We start from the raw sequence: 17273 nt of genomic DNA, 5'->3' as shown, positions 1-17273 counted from the left end.
CTCCTGCAGCAAAGCACCCCCACAACATGATGGTGCCACCCCCGTACTTCACGGTTGAGATGGTGTTATTCGGCCTGCAAGTGTCCCTCTTTTTCCTCCAAACATAACGATGGTCATTATGGCCAAACAGTTACATTTTTGTTTCATCAGACCAGAGGACATTTCTCCAAAAAGTACAATCTTCATCTCCATGTGCAGTTGCAAATTGTAGTCTGGCTTTTTTATGTCGGTTTTGGAGCAGTTGCTTATTCCTTGCTGAGTGGCCTTTCAGGTAATGTCAATATAGGACACGTTTTACTGTGGATATAGATACTTTTGTACCTGTTTCCTCCAGCATCTTCACAAGGTCCTTTGCTGTTCTGGGACTGATTTGCACCAAAGTACGTTCATCTCTAGGAGACAGAACGCGTCTCCTTCCTGAGCGGTATGATGGCTGTGTGGTCTACTATTGTTTGTACAGATGAACGTGGTACCTTCAGGCGTCCAGACTTGTGGAGGTCTACATTTTTTTCCCGGAGGTATTTGCTGATTTCTTTTGATTTTCCCATGATGTCACGCAAAGAGGCACTGAGTTTGAAGGTAGGCCTTGAAATACATACACAGGTACACCTCCAATTGACTCAAATGATGTCAATTAGCCTATCAGAAGCTTCTAAAGCCATGACATCATTTTCTGGAATATTCCAAGTTGTTTAAAGGCACAGTCAATTTAGTGTATGTAAACTTCTGACCCATTGGAACTGTGATACAGTGAATAAGTGAAATAATCTGTCTGTAAACAATTGTTGGAAAAATTACTTGTGTCATGTGTAACAGTATAACTTTAAACCGTCCCCTCGCCCATACCCGGGCGCGAACCAGGGACTCTCTGCACACATCAACAACAGTCACCCACGAAGCATCGTTACCCATCGCTCCACAAAAGCCGCAGCCCTTGCAGAGCAAGGGGAACTACTACTTCAAGGTCTCAGAGCAAGTGACGTAACCGATTGAAACGCTATTTAGCGCGCACCGCTAACTAAGCTAGCCGTTTCACATCCGTTACACTCACCCCCCTTTTGACCTTCCTCCTTTTTCCGCAGCAACCAGTGATCCGGGTCAACAGCATCAATGTAACAGTATAACTTTAGACCGTACCCTCGCCCATACCCGGGCGCGAACCAGGGACCCTCTGCACACATCGACAACAGTCACCCACGAAGCATCGTTACCCATCGCTCAACAAAAGCCGCGGCCCTTGCAGAGCAAGGGGAACTACTACTTCAAGGTCTCAGAGCAAGTGACATAACCGATTGAAACGCTATTTAGCGCGCACCGCTAACTAAGCTAGCCGTTTCACATCCGTTACACTCACCCCCCTTTTGACCTTCCTCCTTTTTCCGCAGCAACCAGTGATCCGGGTCAACAGCATCAATGTAACAGTATAACTTTAGACCGTCCCCTCGCCCATACCCGGGCGCGAACCAGGGACCCTCTGCACACATCGACAACAGTCACCCACGAAGCATCGTTACCCATCGCTCCACAAAAGCCGCGGCCCTTGCAGAGCAAGGGGAACTACTACTTCAAGGTCTCAGAGCAAGTGACGTAACCAATTGAAACGCTATTTAGCGCGCACCGCTAACTAAGCTAGCCGTTTCACATCCGTTACACATGCACACAGTAGATGTCCTAACCGACTTGCCAAAACTATAGTTTGTCAACAAGAAATTTGTGGAGTGGTTGAAAAACTAGTTTTAATGACTCCAACCTAAGTCTATGTAAACTTCCGACTTCAACTGCATATCCATCCTGCCCTGTGTTTCTAAAATCTTCGAAAGCCAAGTTAACAAACAGATCACCGACCATTTCGAATCCCACCGTACCTTCTCCACTATGCAATCTGGTTTCTGAGCTGGTCATGGGTGCACCTCAGCCACGCTCAAAGTCCTAAACGATATCATAACCGCCATCGATAAAAGACAGTACTGTGCAGCCGTCTTCGTCGACCTGGCCAAGGCTTTCAACTCTGTCAATCACCGCATTCTTATCGGCAGACTCAATAGCCTTGGTTTATCTAATGACTACCTCGCCTGGTTCACTAACTACTTCTCAGATAGAGTTCAGTGTGTCAAATCGGAGGGCCTGTTGTCCGGACCTCTGGCAGCCTCTATGGGGGAGCCACAGGGTTATATTCTCGGGCCGACTCTTTTCTCTCTATACATCAATGATGTCGCTCTTGCTGCTGGTGATTCTCTGATCCACCTCTATGCAGACGACACCGTTCTGTATACATCTGACCCTTCTTTGGACACTGTGTTGTTAAACCTTCTTCAGTGCCATACAACACTCCTTCCGTGGCCTCCAACTGCTTTTAAATGCTAGTAAAAGTAAATGCCTGATCTTCAACCGATTGCTGCCCGCATCTGCCTGCCCGACTAGCATCACTACTCTGGATGGTTCTAACTTAGAATATGTGGACAACTACAAATACCTAGGTGTCTGGTTAGACTGGTTAGACTTTAAAAAATTAATCTAGAATTGGCTTCCTATTTCGCAACAAAGCCTCCTTCACTCATGCTGCCACACCCTCTGTGTGGGTGGACCATTTCAGTTTGTCTGTGGTGTGTACGCAGAGGAACTTACAACTTTCCTCCTTCTCCAGTACTGTCCACTCAATGTGGATAGGTGGGTGCTCTCTCTGCTGTTTCCTGAAGTCCACGATCATCTCCTTTGTTTTGTTGACGTTGAGTGAGAGTTTGTTTTCCTGACACCACACCCCGAGTGCCCTCACCACCTCCCTGTAGGCTTTCTCGTCATTGTTGGTAATCAAGCCCACTACTGTTGTGTCGTCTGCAAACTTTATGATTGAGTTGGAGGCGTGCTTGGCCACACAGTCATGGGTGAACAAGGAGTACAGGAGAGGGCTGAGCAAGCACCCTTGTGAGGCCCCAGTGTTGAGGATCAGCGAAGATGAGATGACGTTTCCTACATTCCCCACCTGTGGGCGGCACGTCAGAAAGTCCAGGACCCAATTGCACAGGGCGGCGTTAAGACCCAGGGCCTCCAGCTTAATGATGACCTTGGAGGGTACTATGGTGTTCAATTCTGAGCTGTCGTCAAAAAAAGATACTGGGTAGGGAGTGGGCTATTTCATAAAGTTTTTCACTCACCACGTTTATTCTGAAAAATGTCTGTCCTCACTCTTAGCCCATTGACAAACATTAAGAATAAGCTACGTGGAGTTGATGCCTATTCGGCAGCTAGTTAGCTAGGTGAATTGATCATTCTACTTTGTATGCATTGTTTTTTGGCAACCTTGTACTTTACAAAGTGTTTGGACAGATTCCTGTTGGAACGTTCCACAAATTATACTCACCCCACAAAGATTTCTGTTTTTAATCATTGTCCCATTATTTTTGTATCAGGTCTTTGCAGGAGTTTCCCTGTCTGAATGAGAGTTTGGAGGGATCCATGCTGTCCCTCTCACTGAAGAGCAAATGGAAAAAGAGACAGTACTTTGGTGAATGTCTGGACATGGAGACCACTCCTCATGAGCTCATTCAGCAGTGTTCACCACCTCACAAGCAGCGGGTGGTCTACAAGGGCAAAGAGAACGAGGATAACCAGTTTGTGCTTGCCAGGCGACCAAGGACAAGGAGGGAGTTTTCAGGTGTATTATAGCCATGTGTTGGGAGGAACACAACAAGCTTAAAAATACATAGCTAATTATCTGGAATTCTTAATAATTGTTCTGTTTCAGGGAAGTCACTATTTGGGCAAGTTATTGAATGTCTGACATTGTTTTTAATGGCAGGCTTGTCCTGGGACAGTCTCCCAGATGAGTTGCTGTTCAACTATCATTTTAAACTACTTACATAGTACATTGCGATATTTCTGCTTGAACATCTTAGATATCGCACTGTTTTTCTAACACAGGCAAATAGATGAGCAAAATGTATCGGAGTCTGTCATTAAGTCTCTGTATGTTTTTGTGCCTGGCAGGTTTGATGAGTCTCTGGCATAGTGTGGATCTGATAGGGAAAGCCCAGCTAGATCAAGCTCTTGGGCAGATGCTTACGGTTTGAGTACTGGGACTGCGCTGCCCCCATACCTGCATTGAAGAACCATGTTTCACCCACACACAGTGAGTCCTCATACATATAATGGGGATGTAGAGGTATCTGTTGTAGGTGAACACAGACAATCCTATTTGTCTTTTGTAATTTTGTCTGTTATTTCAGACACCTGCATGTCTATCACATGGATCTCTCGCTGCACTGTCACAACCCCTGTTCTAGATGATATCATCTCCCGTTGGAGCTCTCTGACAACATCGTTCAGTGAATAAAGAAGACAAATGCTCTGTTTACAATGATGATCTGTTATAATGATGTATTGTTTAGACAGCATTCAGAATGACTCTAAACAGTCTTCCTCTACCAATCAGGTCCCTATCTCAGAATACTGAGCTGGTACGGCTCAATCTGTGTGGCTGTTCTGGATTCTCCCCCGACTCGCTTAGTCAGATTCTCAAATCCTGCTTACAGTGAACTTAGTTTCTCAATATGTAATTGTTTTATTTGATTGTTTTGAATGTGTTCAAATGTCTTAAGTATTTCTGAATGATAGTATAATCTATTTAACTCGCTGTTTAAACCATGATCTGTACATTGGTAAACTAATACAGAACTTTGTTGCTTTCCCTTTTTCTGTTCCTATACCAAGGCTTGAAGAGCTGATCTTGTCGTGGTGTGACTTCAGCACTGGTCATGTGAAGGCTGTTGTCAGTAACATCCCCTCCAATATAACCCAGCTCAACCTCAGTGGCTACAGACAGAACCTTACTATGGAAGGTGGGGAAAACCTGTGGCATTGACCATTTTCCCTCTGCCCATATTTGTATTGACTGTTTTTGATTATCCCTGATGAGTTTAATTTACCAATGGCCTCTTTTCAGATGTGAAAGACTTGGTGGAGAGATGTCCTAACCTCGTAAATCTGGATTTAAGGTGCGTTCATACTGCATGTCCTGAGCTGGACTGAAATGTGGATCCACATGATTTCTTTGGCCATTACATTATTTGACATGGATACTGTACAAATACTGTTTCTTCATACCATAATCTCATGATGATATCTTGTCTGTGTGTTTGTGTTAGTGACAGTTTTCTGATGACGAGCTCCAGTTTCCCCATCCTTCAGCAGCTGCAGTCTCTTAGACACTTAGCTTTGAGCCGCTGCTACCAGGTTCACCCTGCTGCCTTAGTGTAATTCACAGACAAGCTCTCAAGTGATAATATGAATGCTTTAGTAGTCTTGTTGCTTTCCTCAGCTGCTAATTTCTCTCTTCTTTTGTTGCACTAACTAAGCCTGTTGTTTATTTCAGTGATTATGAGAAGTTCCCAGAACTGCAGACATTGGAGGTATACAGACTGGTCCAGGACACCTACCTGCCAATCCTGAGTAGAGGTTTGCCCCGTCTCCAAATTAACACCCGGCCCTTCTCAGGCATGGCCCTTCCCACCGAGGCCACTTGGAGGGACCGCACCATGTGGGCATGACCTGTCGCTTGGTGTTCACACTAGAGGTCGACCGATTATTATTTTTCAACGCCGATACCGATTATTGGAGGACCAAATAAGCCGATACCGATTAATCTGACGATTTTTATTTTTTAAATGTATTTGTAATAATGACAATTACAACAATACTGAATGAACACTTATTTTAACTTAATATAATACATCAATAAAATCAATTTAGCCTCAAGTAAATAATGAAACATGTTCAATTTGGTTTAAATAATGCAAAAACAAAGTGTTGGAGAAGAAAGTAAAAGTGCAACATGTGCTATATAAGAAAGCTAACGTTTCAGTTCCTTGCTTAGAACATGAGAACATATGAAAGCTGGTGGTTCCTTTTAACATTAGTCTTCAATATTCCCAGGTAAGAAGTTTTAGGTTGTAGTTATTCTAGGAATTATAGGACTATTTCCCTCTATACCATTTGTATTTCATTAACCTTTTGACTATTGGATGTTCTTATAGGCACTTTAGTATTGCCAGTGTAACCGTATAGCTTCCGTCCCTCTCCTCGCTCCTCCCTGGGCTCGAACCAGCAACACAACGACAACAGCCACCATCGAAGCAGCGTTACCCAAGCAGAGCAAGGGGAACAACTACTAGAAGGCTAGCTAGCTAGCCATTTCACTTCGGTTACACCAGCCTTATCTCGGGAGTTGATCGGCTTGAAGTCATAAACAGCGCAATGCTTGACGCACTAGCGTCAAGGGGCACTAGCTATGTATGGATCTGAGCCATGTTTGGTCTGGTTCCTGTTTGTGCTCACATTTGGTTGAGAAATTTAAGAAAATGTAGATGTTTCTTTTTAATTCATGCATTGACAAATAAGATGCACTGTCAATGTCTAAAATGTTTTATTTAAATAGTTATGTGATGTTTTGATTTCACACAATTTAATAATCAGACAAATGCCTCCTGTGTTGTATACTGAACAAAAATATAAATGCAACCTTTTCAAAGATTTTACTGAGTTACAGATCATGTAAGGTAATCAGTCAATTGAAATAAATTCATTAGGCCCTAATCTATGGATTTTATATGCCTGGGTAGAGGCGCAGCTATGGGTGGGCCTGGGCCAACCAATCAGAATTCGTTTTTTCCCCACAAACAAGCTATAGAACTGACAGAAATACTCTTCAGCATCCCTGCCCACCCTCTGACGATCCCGCAGGTGAAGAAGCTGGATGTGGAGGTCCTGGGCTGGCGTGGTTAAACATGCTCTGCGATTGTGAGGCTGGTTAGCTGTACTGCCAAATTGTCTTAAAACTACATTGGAGGCAGCTTATGGTAGAGAAATGAACATTCAATTCTTTGGTGGACATTCCTGTAGTCAGCATGCCAATTGCACATTCCCTCAACTTGAGACATCTGTGGCATTGTGTTGTGTGACAAAACTGCACATTTTAGAGTGCTCTTATTGTCCCCAGCACAAGGTGCAACTGTAATGTTTAATCAGCCTCTTGCTATTCCACATCTGTCAACTGCCTGGATTGTCTTGACAAAGGATAAAATGCTCACTAACTGGGATGTAATCAAATTTGTGCACAATATTTGAGAGAAATAAGCTTTTTGTACATATAGAACATTTCTGGATCTTTTATTTCAGCTCATGAAACATGGGAGCAGCACTTCACTTGTTGCGTAAATGTTTTTGTTTAGTGTAGTGTCATGACCTGGCACCATAAGGTGCATAGACAGTCATTTCAGATATAGAAGTAGAGCCACAGAAAGTAGCCCACATACAGTTCACATGGCAGAATTCACAACACAATAAGGATGTAGACATCGCTCCCTTCTGCATATTAATCTTACACAATATGTGATTCATAACTAAAACCATCCCTCTTAACTCCTGGGCATTTTCCAAAATGACCCCTTGATGAACACTGGAAGCAAATATTTTAGTATTTTCCAGTTTCAGGTCAAGGCACTGTTTTGTCAAAGTTGAGGTGAAGACCCTCGAGGCCCTGACCTGTTGAGCAATACAATGCTTTCGGGTTTTGATCTTAGTGCATTTGATTTTAAATGTTCTACCCCCACTCCCCAACACAATCAGTGTTTGAAGCCAAGCAGCTCAAAAGACCTAGAAAAATATATAAAATCGGCCAAATAGAATAGATTTTTTTTAATTTAAATTTGATCAGAATTTGTCCACTAACACAGCAACATTTTTTCCAATAGTAATTGGCACAGTCTGAAAAATGGCCAAAATATAAATATAAAATAAACTAATGATGGCAGCACATCCAGTTATTATAACACAACATTCCGTAAGAAATGGTGTGTCACGTGGGCTCACTCTGTCTCTCAGTTTTGAATTATATAGCAATGGGTGAAGAGGATTGATTTGGGTAGTGTTTGGCAATGATAAATGCCCAAGGCAAAGTCAGAAACTCACAGCTGCCTATATGGTCTCTTATGCAAACTCAAAACTTGTGAAACTAACAATCCATAATGGAGCAAGGCTGCTGCAAGTAATTGTATTGTGAAAAAAAGTTGCAAATACTGCATAATTACACTCATTTCCGATGGCCCGATAAGCTTGTAAAGATATTGGATAAATCAAATTGAGACAAAAAAGCTAAATAAACCCCAAATGTAACTAATACAGCCAACACCAATGCAAAAGTAAAGAACACATTTGTGAATATAACCTAAATATAATTCTGCCAAACTCCAAAAAGCTACAAGGGGAGGATGTGATAGTCTCATCAAGTTCACAGGTCCTAATAATGCATGAGACTAGCCTGTCCTCCCTGCTTCCTTCATAGATCACTGCTATTTAGAGTCCACTGTGAGTTCAGTAAGGATGGTTTGGCCGGTCAGTTTTCAAGGAGAACAGTCCGGAGCTGGTCCTCCTCGTTCATGGTGATTGTTGCTATGGCACCGTCGTTGAACTCAAAAGAAGTTCCGCCGTCCACCACCATGCACGCGTCCCAGCACCGCGAGCGCACACACACCCTGAAAAGCAAAACATTAAAAAAAGATAAAAGAAAAAAAAAGAAATGGGATCTTGTACCCCACTGCAAGACAAGAAGAATGGGCAATGTGCCTTCAGAAAATATGCATTGTCCTCAACTTATTCTACATTTTCTTGTGTTACAGCATGAATTCAAAATGGATTAAATTATTTCCCCCACCCATCTACACACACGTGAAACATGTTTATTTTTGCATATTTATTGAAAATGAAATACAGAAATCTCATTTACAGTGGGGCAAAAAAGTATTTAGTCAGCCACCAATTGTGCAAGTTCTCCCACTTAAAAAGATGAGGCCTGTAATTTTCATCATAGGTACACTTCAACTATGACAGACAAAATCACATTGTAGGATTTTGAATGAATTTATTTGCAAATTATGGTGGAAAATAAGTATTTGGTCAATAACAGAATTTTATCTCAATACTTTGTTTTATACCCTTTGTTGGCAATGACAGAGGTCAAATGTTTCTGTAAGTCTTCACAAGGTTTTCACACACTGTTGCTGATATTTTGGCCCATTCCTCCATGCAGATCTCCTCTAGGGCAGTGATGTTTTGGGGCTGTTGCTGGGCAACACGGACTTCCAACTCCCTCCAAAGATTTTCTATGGGGTTGAGATCTGGAGACTGGCTAGGCCACTCCAGGACCTTGAATTGCTTCTAACGAAGCCACTCCTTTGTTGCCCGGGCGGCGTGTTTGGGATCATTGTCATGCTGAAAGACCCAGCCATGTTTAATCTTCAATGCCCTTGCTGATGGAAGGAGGTTCACACTCAAAATCTCACGATACATGGCCCCATTCATTCTTTCCTTTACACGGATCAGTCGTCCTGGTCCCTTTGCAGAAAAACAGCCCCAAAGCATGATGTTTCCACCCCCATGCTTCACAGTAGGTATGGTGTTCTTTGGATGCAACTCAGCATTCTTTGTCCTCCAAAAAGTTATATTTTGGTTTCATCTGACCATATGACATTCTCCCAATCTTCTTCTGGATCATCCACATGCTCTCTAGCAAACTTCAGACGGGCCTGGACATGTACTGGCTTAAGCAGGGGGACACGTCTGGCACTGCAGGATTTGAGTCCCTGGCGGCGTAGTGTGTTACTGATGGTAGGCTGTGTTACTTGGTCCCAGCTCTCTGCAGGTCATTCACTAGGTCCCCCCGTGTGGTTCTGGGATTTTTGCTCACCGTTCTTGTGATCATTTTGACCCCACGGGGTGAGATCTTGCGTGGAGCCCCAGATCAAGGGAGATTATCAGTGGTCTTGTATGTCACATTTCCTAATAATTGCTCCCACAGTTGATTTCTTCAACCCAAGCTGCTTACCTATTGCAGATTCAGTCTTTCCAGCCTGGTGCAGGTCTACAATTTTGTTTCTGGTGTCCTTTGACAGCTCTTTGGTCTTGGCCATAGTGGAGTTTGGAGTGTGACTGTTTGAGGTTGTGGACAGGTGTCTTTTATACTGATAACAAGTTCAAACAGGTGCCAATAATACAGGTAACGAGTGGAGGACAGAGGAGCCTCTTAAAGAAGAAGTTACAGGTCTGTGAGAGCCAGAAATCTTGCTTGTTTGTAGGTGACCAAATACTTATTTTCCACCATAATTTGCAAATAAATTCATTCAAAATCCTACAATGTGATTTTCTGGATTTTTTTCCTCATTTTGTCTGTCATAGTTGAAGTGTATTACTACAGCCATTTAATTCTTGCCATAGATTCAAGCCGATTTAAAAGTCAAAACTGTAACTACGCCATTCAGGAACATTCAATGTCATCTGGGTAAGAAACTCCAGTGTACAGTCGTGACAAATATTAATTTCCAAAGTTGGCTGTTTGTGTCTAGATATTTTTGTCAGATGTTACTATGGAATACTGAAGTATAATTACAAGCATTTCATAAGTGCCAAAGGCTTTTATTGACAATTACATGAAGTTGATGCAAAGAGTCAATATTTGCAGTGTTGGCCCTGACTGATGGCGGCCCATTCTTGCATAATCAATGCTTGGAGTTTGTCAGAATTTGCGGGGTTTTGTTTGTCCACCAGCCTCTTGAGGATTGACCACAAGTTCTCAATGGGATTAAGGTCTGGGGAGTTTCCTGGCCATGGACCCAAAATATCGATGTTTTTTTCCCCAGAGCCACATAGTTATCACTTTCGCCTTATGGCAAGGTGCTCCATCATGCTGGAAAAGGCATTGTTTGTCACCAAACTGTTCCTGGATGGTTGGGAGAAGTTGCTCTCGAAGGATGCGTTGGTACCATTCTTTATTCATGGCTGTGTTCTTAGGCAAAATTGTGAGTGAGCCCACTCCCTTGGCTGAGAAGCAATCACTCACATTAATGGTCTCACGATGCTTTACTGTTGGCATGACACAGGACTGATGGTAGCGCTCACCTTGTCTTCTCCGGACAAGCTTTTTTCCGGATGCCCCAAACAATCAGAAAAGGGGATTCATCAGTGAAAATGACTTTACCCCAGTCCTCAGCAGTCCAATCCCTGTACCTTTTGCAGAATATCAGTCTGTCCCTGATGTTTTTCCTGGAGAAAAGTGGCTTCTTTGCTACCCTTCTTGACACCAGGCTATCCTCCAAAAGTCTTCGCCTCACTGTGCGTGCAGATGCACTCACACCTGCCTGCTGCCATTCCTGAGCAAGCTCTGTACTGGTGGTGCCCCGATCCCGCAGCTGAATCAACTTTAGGAGACTGTCCTGGCGCTTGCTGGACTTTCTTGGGCGCCCTGAAGCCTTCTTCAAAACAATTGAACCGCTCTCCTTGAAGTTCTTGATGATCCGATAAATGGTTGATTTAGGTGCAATCTTACTGGCAGCAATATCCTTGCCTATGAAAACCTTTTTGTGCAAAGCAATGATGACGGCACGCGTTTCCTTGCAGGTAACCATGGTTGACAGAGGAAGAACAATGATTCCAAGCACCACCCTCCTTTTGAAGCTTTCAGTCTGTTATTCAAGCTCAATCAGCATGACAGAGTGATCTCCAGCCTTGTTCAACACTCACACCTGTGTTAACGAGAGAATCACTGACATGATGTCAGCTGGTCCTTTTGTGGCAGGGATGAAATGCAGTGGAATTTTTTGGGGGGGATTCAGTTCATTTGCATGGCAAAGAGGGACTTTGGAATTAATTGCAATTCATCTGATCACTCTTCATAACATTCTGGAGTATATGCCAATTGCCATCATACAAACTGAGGCAGCATACTTTGTGAAAATTAATATTTGTGTCATTCTCAAAACTGTTGGCCACGACTGTATATCTGGCCTTGTGTTTTAGGTTATTGTCCTGCTAAAAAGGCAACTTTGTCTCCCAGTCTGTATTTCGGACAAAGTTAATTTCTTTGCCACATTTTTTAAAAGTTTTACTTAAGTGCCTTTTTGCAAACAGGATGCATGTTTTGGAATATTTGTATTCAGTACAGGCTTCCTTTATTTTCACTCTGTCATTTAGGTTAGTATTGTGGAGTAAAAACGTTGTTATCCATCCTCAGTTTTGTCCTACCACAGCCATTAAACTCAAACTGTTTTAAAGTCACCATTGGCCGCATGTTGAAATCACCGAGCGGTTTCCTTCCTCTCCGACGACTGAGTTAGGAAAAACGTGTGTCTTTGTAGTGACTGGGTGTATTGATACTGCATCCAAAGTGTAATTAATAACTTAAAGATAAATGGTATGTGTGGGGTACAGAGATGAGGTGGTCATTCTAAACACTATTACTGCACACAGTGTCCATGCAACTTATTATGTGACTTGTTAAGAAACTTATTTAGGCTTGCCATAACAAAAGGTGTTGAATACTTACTGACTCAAAACAGTTCAACTTTTCATTTTTAATTCATTATTAAAAAGTAAAAACAGTGTAGGCCAGTGACACAAAATCTATATTTTAAATTCAGGCTGCAACAACAAAATGTGGAAAAGTCAAGGGGTGTGAATACTAAGGCACTGTAGATAAACTGACCTGTTGGCAAAGCCTCTTTGGCGACTGCTGGAGAACACTCTGTTGACGATTGGCTCTCTGATGCTGAAGATCATTCTGCCTTCCTCCGGACCAAACACCAGAGACTTGTTGTATTCATCAGTCACTGACAAAAGAAAGACATTGTGCAATTCATGTATACACATTTTCCTTGAGCATTCATCCATCCACACATTCAGCTGTACATCTTTTGGAACTCACCCTTTTCAATCAATTCCTGACTCAGTGGAATATCAAGACCCATGTGTGCCTTTCCTGAGAAGACAGAGGACTAAATCACTGTCATGACATTATCAGTGTAGTAAACAGGTTCTCCCCAAATCATTGATGGTCTCAAATTTCCAGCTGTAATTCCATTTACTCACAGATTTACGAAAACACAAATCCACATGATTATTGGTGTTCATAAAGAAAGGTTGGAGTCCACATACCTATTCTTAAGACCTCTCCCACAGCCTGTTCAACCAGTTTGTTAATATTGTAAGACCTGTGAAAACACACCAGAACGAGTCTCATGAAACAAACATTCTACTAAAAGCTGTGCTGTCAGTCAAATCATCATTTTTCCTGAATTAGATTTTCTTTTAAACTACCATACACAAGAAGTAGCATTCAAAGTGGACTTCCAGGACCACTAATTGGCAAACACCAACATAGGTAAAAAGAAAAAGTGTTGGAGCTTAGTGTACCAGGCTTTAGATCCAGTCCCAGTGCAGATGCTAAGGCCAGAGCTCTTCTGCTTCTCCCACGGTCCATCGTCCACAGAGATCTCATAGTAGGAAGCCCTATGGAGCGAGAGGGTGAGATGAGGTTTGAAGGATTTATACTTCACCCTGTGAGTGACGGATAGAGATCCACCAATGAGTGCATGGAGAAATGGTTGGGGGTGGTAGTATTTTTATTTTATATTTAACTAGGAAAGTCAGTTAAGAACAAATTCTTATTTACAATGGCGGCCTTCCAAGTAGTGCAGAGGAGGGTTAATGAAGGGGGAAACATGCAGAGATAAGCAGCAAAGCAGCAAAAACAGGCATTCATGTTTGGAGGGGGGGGGGGGTCAAGATGCCATAGTTTGGTTTGATGACAAGGGTACCTGGAGGAGAGAGATTCCCCAATGAAGATCTCATTCAGTCCTCTGACAGGGAGTAGGTAGGGCTTGGATAAGCTGCAAGCCTCGCCTGTATAAAAAAAAACAGCTGAATGAAGAGGAACTGGTAGAAAATAGCTTTTTTACAAATCAGATGAAAATTATTGTGTGAATTAATACCAGAACAAAAACGACAGACCAGAAGACATGTTAATCATTCAAGACAGTTCCCCCTCCATTCAATAAGTCTTTGATTATTCCCCAAGGGCCCAGACAGACAGACAAAGAGACTGAGCCAGGTACACATAGGAGGCCGAGGGGCCGTACTGCTCTGGGCCTCCATGAGGGTGATGCGGTGGGCCTGGTTGTGTTGCTCCAGACTGAGCTGCTGTTCATGTAGGTCCACTGGGGTGGGGTTGATCCCTGTGCCCTCCAGATGTAGACGGATCCTCTGCCGCCACTGCCACCTGCAGGACGTATAGGGGGAGGGGTTGAGAGGGAATGGGAAGGAAATTAATCAGTGGAGTTAAGTAGTAGTGTGTTGTAGGCAGGGAGAGGAACATATGGAGAAAGAAATGGGGGGGGGGGGGGGGTGAAAAATGCAATGATATTATTAGGCATTACTGTTCCTGGAATCAGAAACTCATGTCTTACAGTTCAGCAACACCAGAGGGCAGTGTAGTAAGACCAGGAATGATGAAAAGAACTGGGGAAGTGTGGCAAAAAGATCAGAGTATTCTTCACGAGTAAACATAGCTTTCCTAACAGCAGTATTCTAGCCAGGGAGGTGAAAGGGAAACACCCACCTGAACTGACCACGGCGGAGTTTTTGTAGTGCCTCAGGGAAGGCATGTGTGTAACGCACAGGCAGGCACAGGTGTCCCTCTGACCTTCAAGCAAAAAAGACAGCTTTAATAGGAGCACTTTTCCCCCTCAAACTAGATAAAGCAATCCCCCCCCCTCTCATTCCATTTAACAAAATGTTGAAATTCACCACAGGGAATTCCCCAAACCACCACTTTATTTTCATTAACCCCTTTTGTTGTGAGTTGTTACCTTTCAGGGTCTGTGTTAACCCCAAGAACGGGTTGGTCTTTATTGAAAACCTTACTGGCGACAAGTAGCATAGTTCCATCCCCTAACAAAAGGAACAGGAAGGGGTCAGAGCTAATGATAGCAAGGTTTCTGGGTGAAATAGGCCTATTCATGGGTTGAGCTGACCCTTTGTATTCTCTGAGCACGGACTTACAAAACAATCCCAATTCAATTGTACCACTGTGGGAAAGTGACCATGCGAAATTATCAGCTACTTTTCTCAAACTCTTAAGGGAGAAAAACATACCCCCTGCAGAGATAATAGCATCTGCCCATCGCACTGTTTCTTCATCATATTGCCCTCTCTTCACCACACGCACCTCCATCCCCTCTTTCCTAGAGGGAACAGAAAATACACAAAGGTTATGGTTGTGGTCACATTACAACTTCATGACTGCTTGTATACAGCAAATCACAACAATATCCTTGAATAGAATCTCATCATCTTACTGTAGACTCTCCACAATGTGTTCCACATTGCGGGTATGGATGTTGTGTCTCTCCAGCAGCCCAAGGTAACTGGAACCCTTCAATGCAAGCTGTAACAAGCACAAAAACTCAGATGATCACCATTTTAAACCACAGCAAAGACATTTCAATCAGGCTCTGGTGAGGTTTATTATACAACTCACAACATTGAGAAAGGAATCGGACATCCTGCAATATAAATATCTGTCCATCACCAGCAAAGATCTATGGGATCACCAAGTCTCTGTCTGAACTGAAAGGAAAACTAGCATGTGCCGATGCCTAGTTGTTCAGGGGGTGTTTTACTGTCAAGGATGAACACATTTTAAAAATAAGTGAGTTTGAGAGCAAGTACTAGTGGTGGAAAAATTACCCAATTGTCAACCTTGAGGAAAAGTAAAGATAACTTAACAGAAAATTACTCCAGTAAACATCACCCAGAAAAAGAATACTTGAGTAAGAGTCTAAAAGACATTCGTTTTAAACATACTTAAGTATCAATAGTAAATGTATTGCGAAAATATACTTAAGTGTCAAAAGTATAAATAATACAACATTCCTTATATTAAGTAAACAATGTACGGCTAGCCAGGGGCATGTGTGTTTAGTGAATCCGCCACTTCAGACGCAGTAGGGATGTTCTGTTGATAAGTGCGTGAATCGGACCATTATCCAGTCCTACTAAGCATTCAAAATGTAAAGGGTGTCAGGGAAAATGTATGGGGTAAAACGTAGATAATTTCCTTTAGGAATGTAGCTAAGTAAAAGTTGTCAAAAATATAAATAGTAAAGTACAAATACCCACCAAAACAACTCAAGTAGTAATTTCAAGAATTTTTACACCACTGGCAAGTACCATACTTTTCTCCCCATTCCCTTACCAGCTGTTTTAAGTCCTCTTCTGAGAGCTCTGAAAAGCGATATCTTTGCTGCTCGAATTCATATCTTGTCATCTTTGTCACCACAGCAACTTTCGCAGGGTTGAAACCACTTTCAGCCTGTGATGCAATATTTCGTATCCCCATCTGGATGTGAAGGAGGCGACCTGAGCTCCTATTTAAAATAGTGACAGCTCGATTCCCAAGGCACAAAAAGTTTATAAAGGCTCGGTAAGTCATTATTGTAAATGGTATTTAAAAAATATTTTAAAAGACAATCAAAAGTTTTTCGTTGTTGCTTCCCTTTAATGTGGTCGTTGGTCAACTCGGTGGGAATCCAATGTCGGTAATGTAAGCTTGAGCTTCCTCCCAACTGTTTGACTTGGGTCCATTCATTCATACACACTAAACTCGTTGAATCCAGATGCTGCGAGACCACTCTCACCTAGCGTAGTTCTGAATGGACAAAGCACGCCCTAGCAAGCTTAGCAAGTCAGCTACTGTAGAAGCTTAAAAACAAATCTTATCTAGTCAGCGCTCTGTTTAACTTTCACAAGCAAGGCAGCTAGCGACTTTTGTTTTACTCCAGTAACCTTTGCCAGATAACTATGTAATGGGGGCAAAGAAGGTCACGCGCACTCTGATCCGGCTAGATAGAGCGGTCTAGCTGACGATAGCTAGCCTCCAATCGGTCAAATCTCAAAGTAAACCAGTCCCTAGCAAGCGCAACACACCACACAGGTCAGTTCAAAACACAACGTTACACATTGTTAGCTAGCTAACCTGCCTCAAACTAAGTTCCTTGCCAACGACCCTCTCTACATGTACCTTTCACTTTTTTTGTATCCTGCAAACATCAGTTTGATCATACTTATTTACTCTAAGCAGCTCCAAGAAACTAAACACATGCATGTAGCTATTTGAGACTCAGATGACTTGTAGAACAGTACCCAGTTCCTACGACACCATCTTTGATGCACGTAACGCACGCACGTTTGCTGAACGCGCTCGCAGGCTTATTTTATTACGTACATCAACGTGCTTTTCATGGGTGGAGCCGGAGCATTGTTCTCTAAATTGAGTGATATTTCTTATTATACCTCATTGCCAGTGCTATCTGTCCTATTTTGTTCAACATTATGATTAACAATGTGTTTTCGAATGTAGGTAGGGGTATTGGAGCTTCGCTATATGCTCATGG

General features: G+C 42.7%; 1 protein-coding gene and 1 long non-coding RNA gene across 5 annotated transcripts; one reads left to right on the top strand and one right to left on the bottom strand.

Moving 5' to 3' along the window:
• Nucleotides 1-2560: 2560 nt before the first annotated feature.
• Nucleotides 2561-8043, top strand: LOC115128931 (uncharacterized). The gene is made up of 4 exons (XR_003863569.2): nt 2561-3115; nt 3408-4126; nt 4708-4835; nt 4940-8043. It is a non-coding gene; the product is annotated as an uncharacterized LOC115128931 (long non-coding RNA).
• Nucleotides 7146-17072, bottom strand: nadk2 (NAD kinase 2, mitochondrial). 4 transcript variants are annotated; one of them, XM_029655136.2, is made up of 12 exons: nt 16076-17072; nt 15177-15265; nt 14974-15062; nt 14688-14769; nt 14438-14521; nt 13935-14098; nt 13638-13722; nt 13234-13377; nt 12976-13031; nt 12746-12799; nt 12527-12650; nt 7146-8525 (listed from the first exon to the last, which is right to left on the bottom strand). In XM_029655136.2, exons 1-12 carry the CDS (start codon nt 16310-16312, stop codon nt 8387-8389), a joined length of 1347 nt encoding a protein of 448 aa, XP_029510996.1. In that variant the 5' UTR covers nt 16313-17072; the 3' UTR covers nt 7146-8386. The 4 variants fall into 4 exon arrangements, with proteins under 4 accessions (XP_029510996.1, XP_029511005.1, XP_029511013.1 ...); XM_029655145.2 differs by having other exon boundaries at nt 13959-14098; XM_029655153.2 differs by having other exon boundaries at nt 13234-13329; nt 16076-17071.
• Between the last annotated feature and the right edge of the window lie 201 nt (nt 17073-17273).

This window comes from Oncorhynchus nerka, linkage group LG4, assembly GCF_034236695.1.
Source record: "Oncorhynchus nerka isolate Pitt River linkage group LG4, Oner_Uvic_2.0, whole genome shotgun sequence".
Lineage (NCBI taxonomy): Eukaryota > Metazoa > Chordata > Actinopteri > Salmoniformes > Salmonidae > Oncorhynchus > Oncorhynchus nerka.
This window is presented reverse-complemented; position numbering and strand designations above follow the sequence as displayed.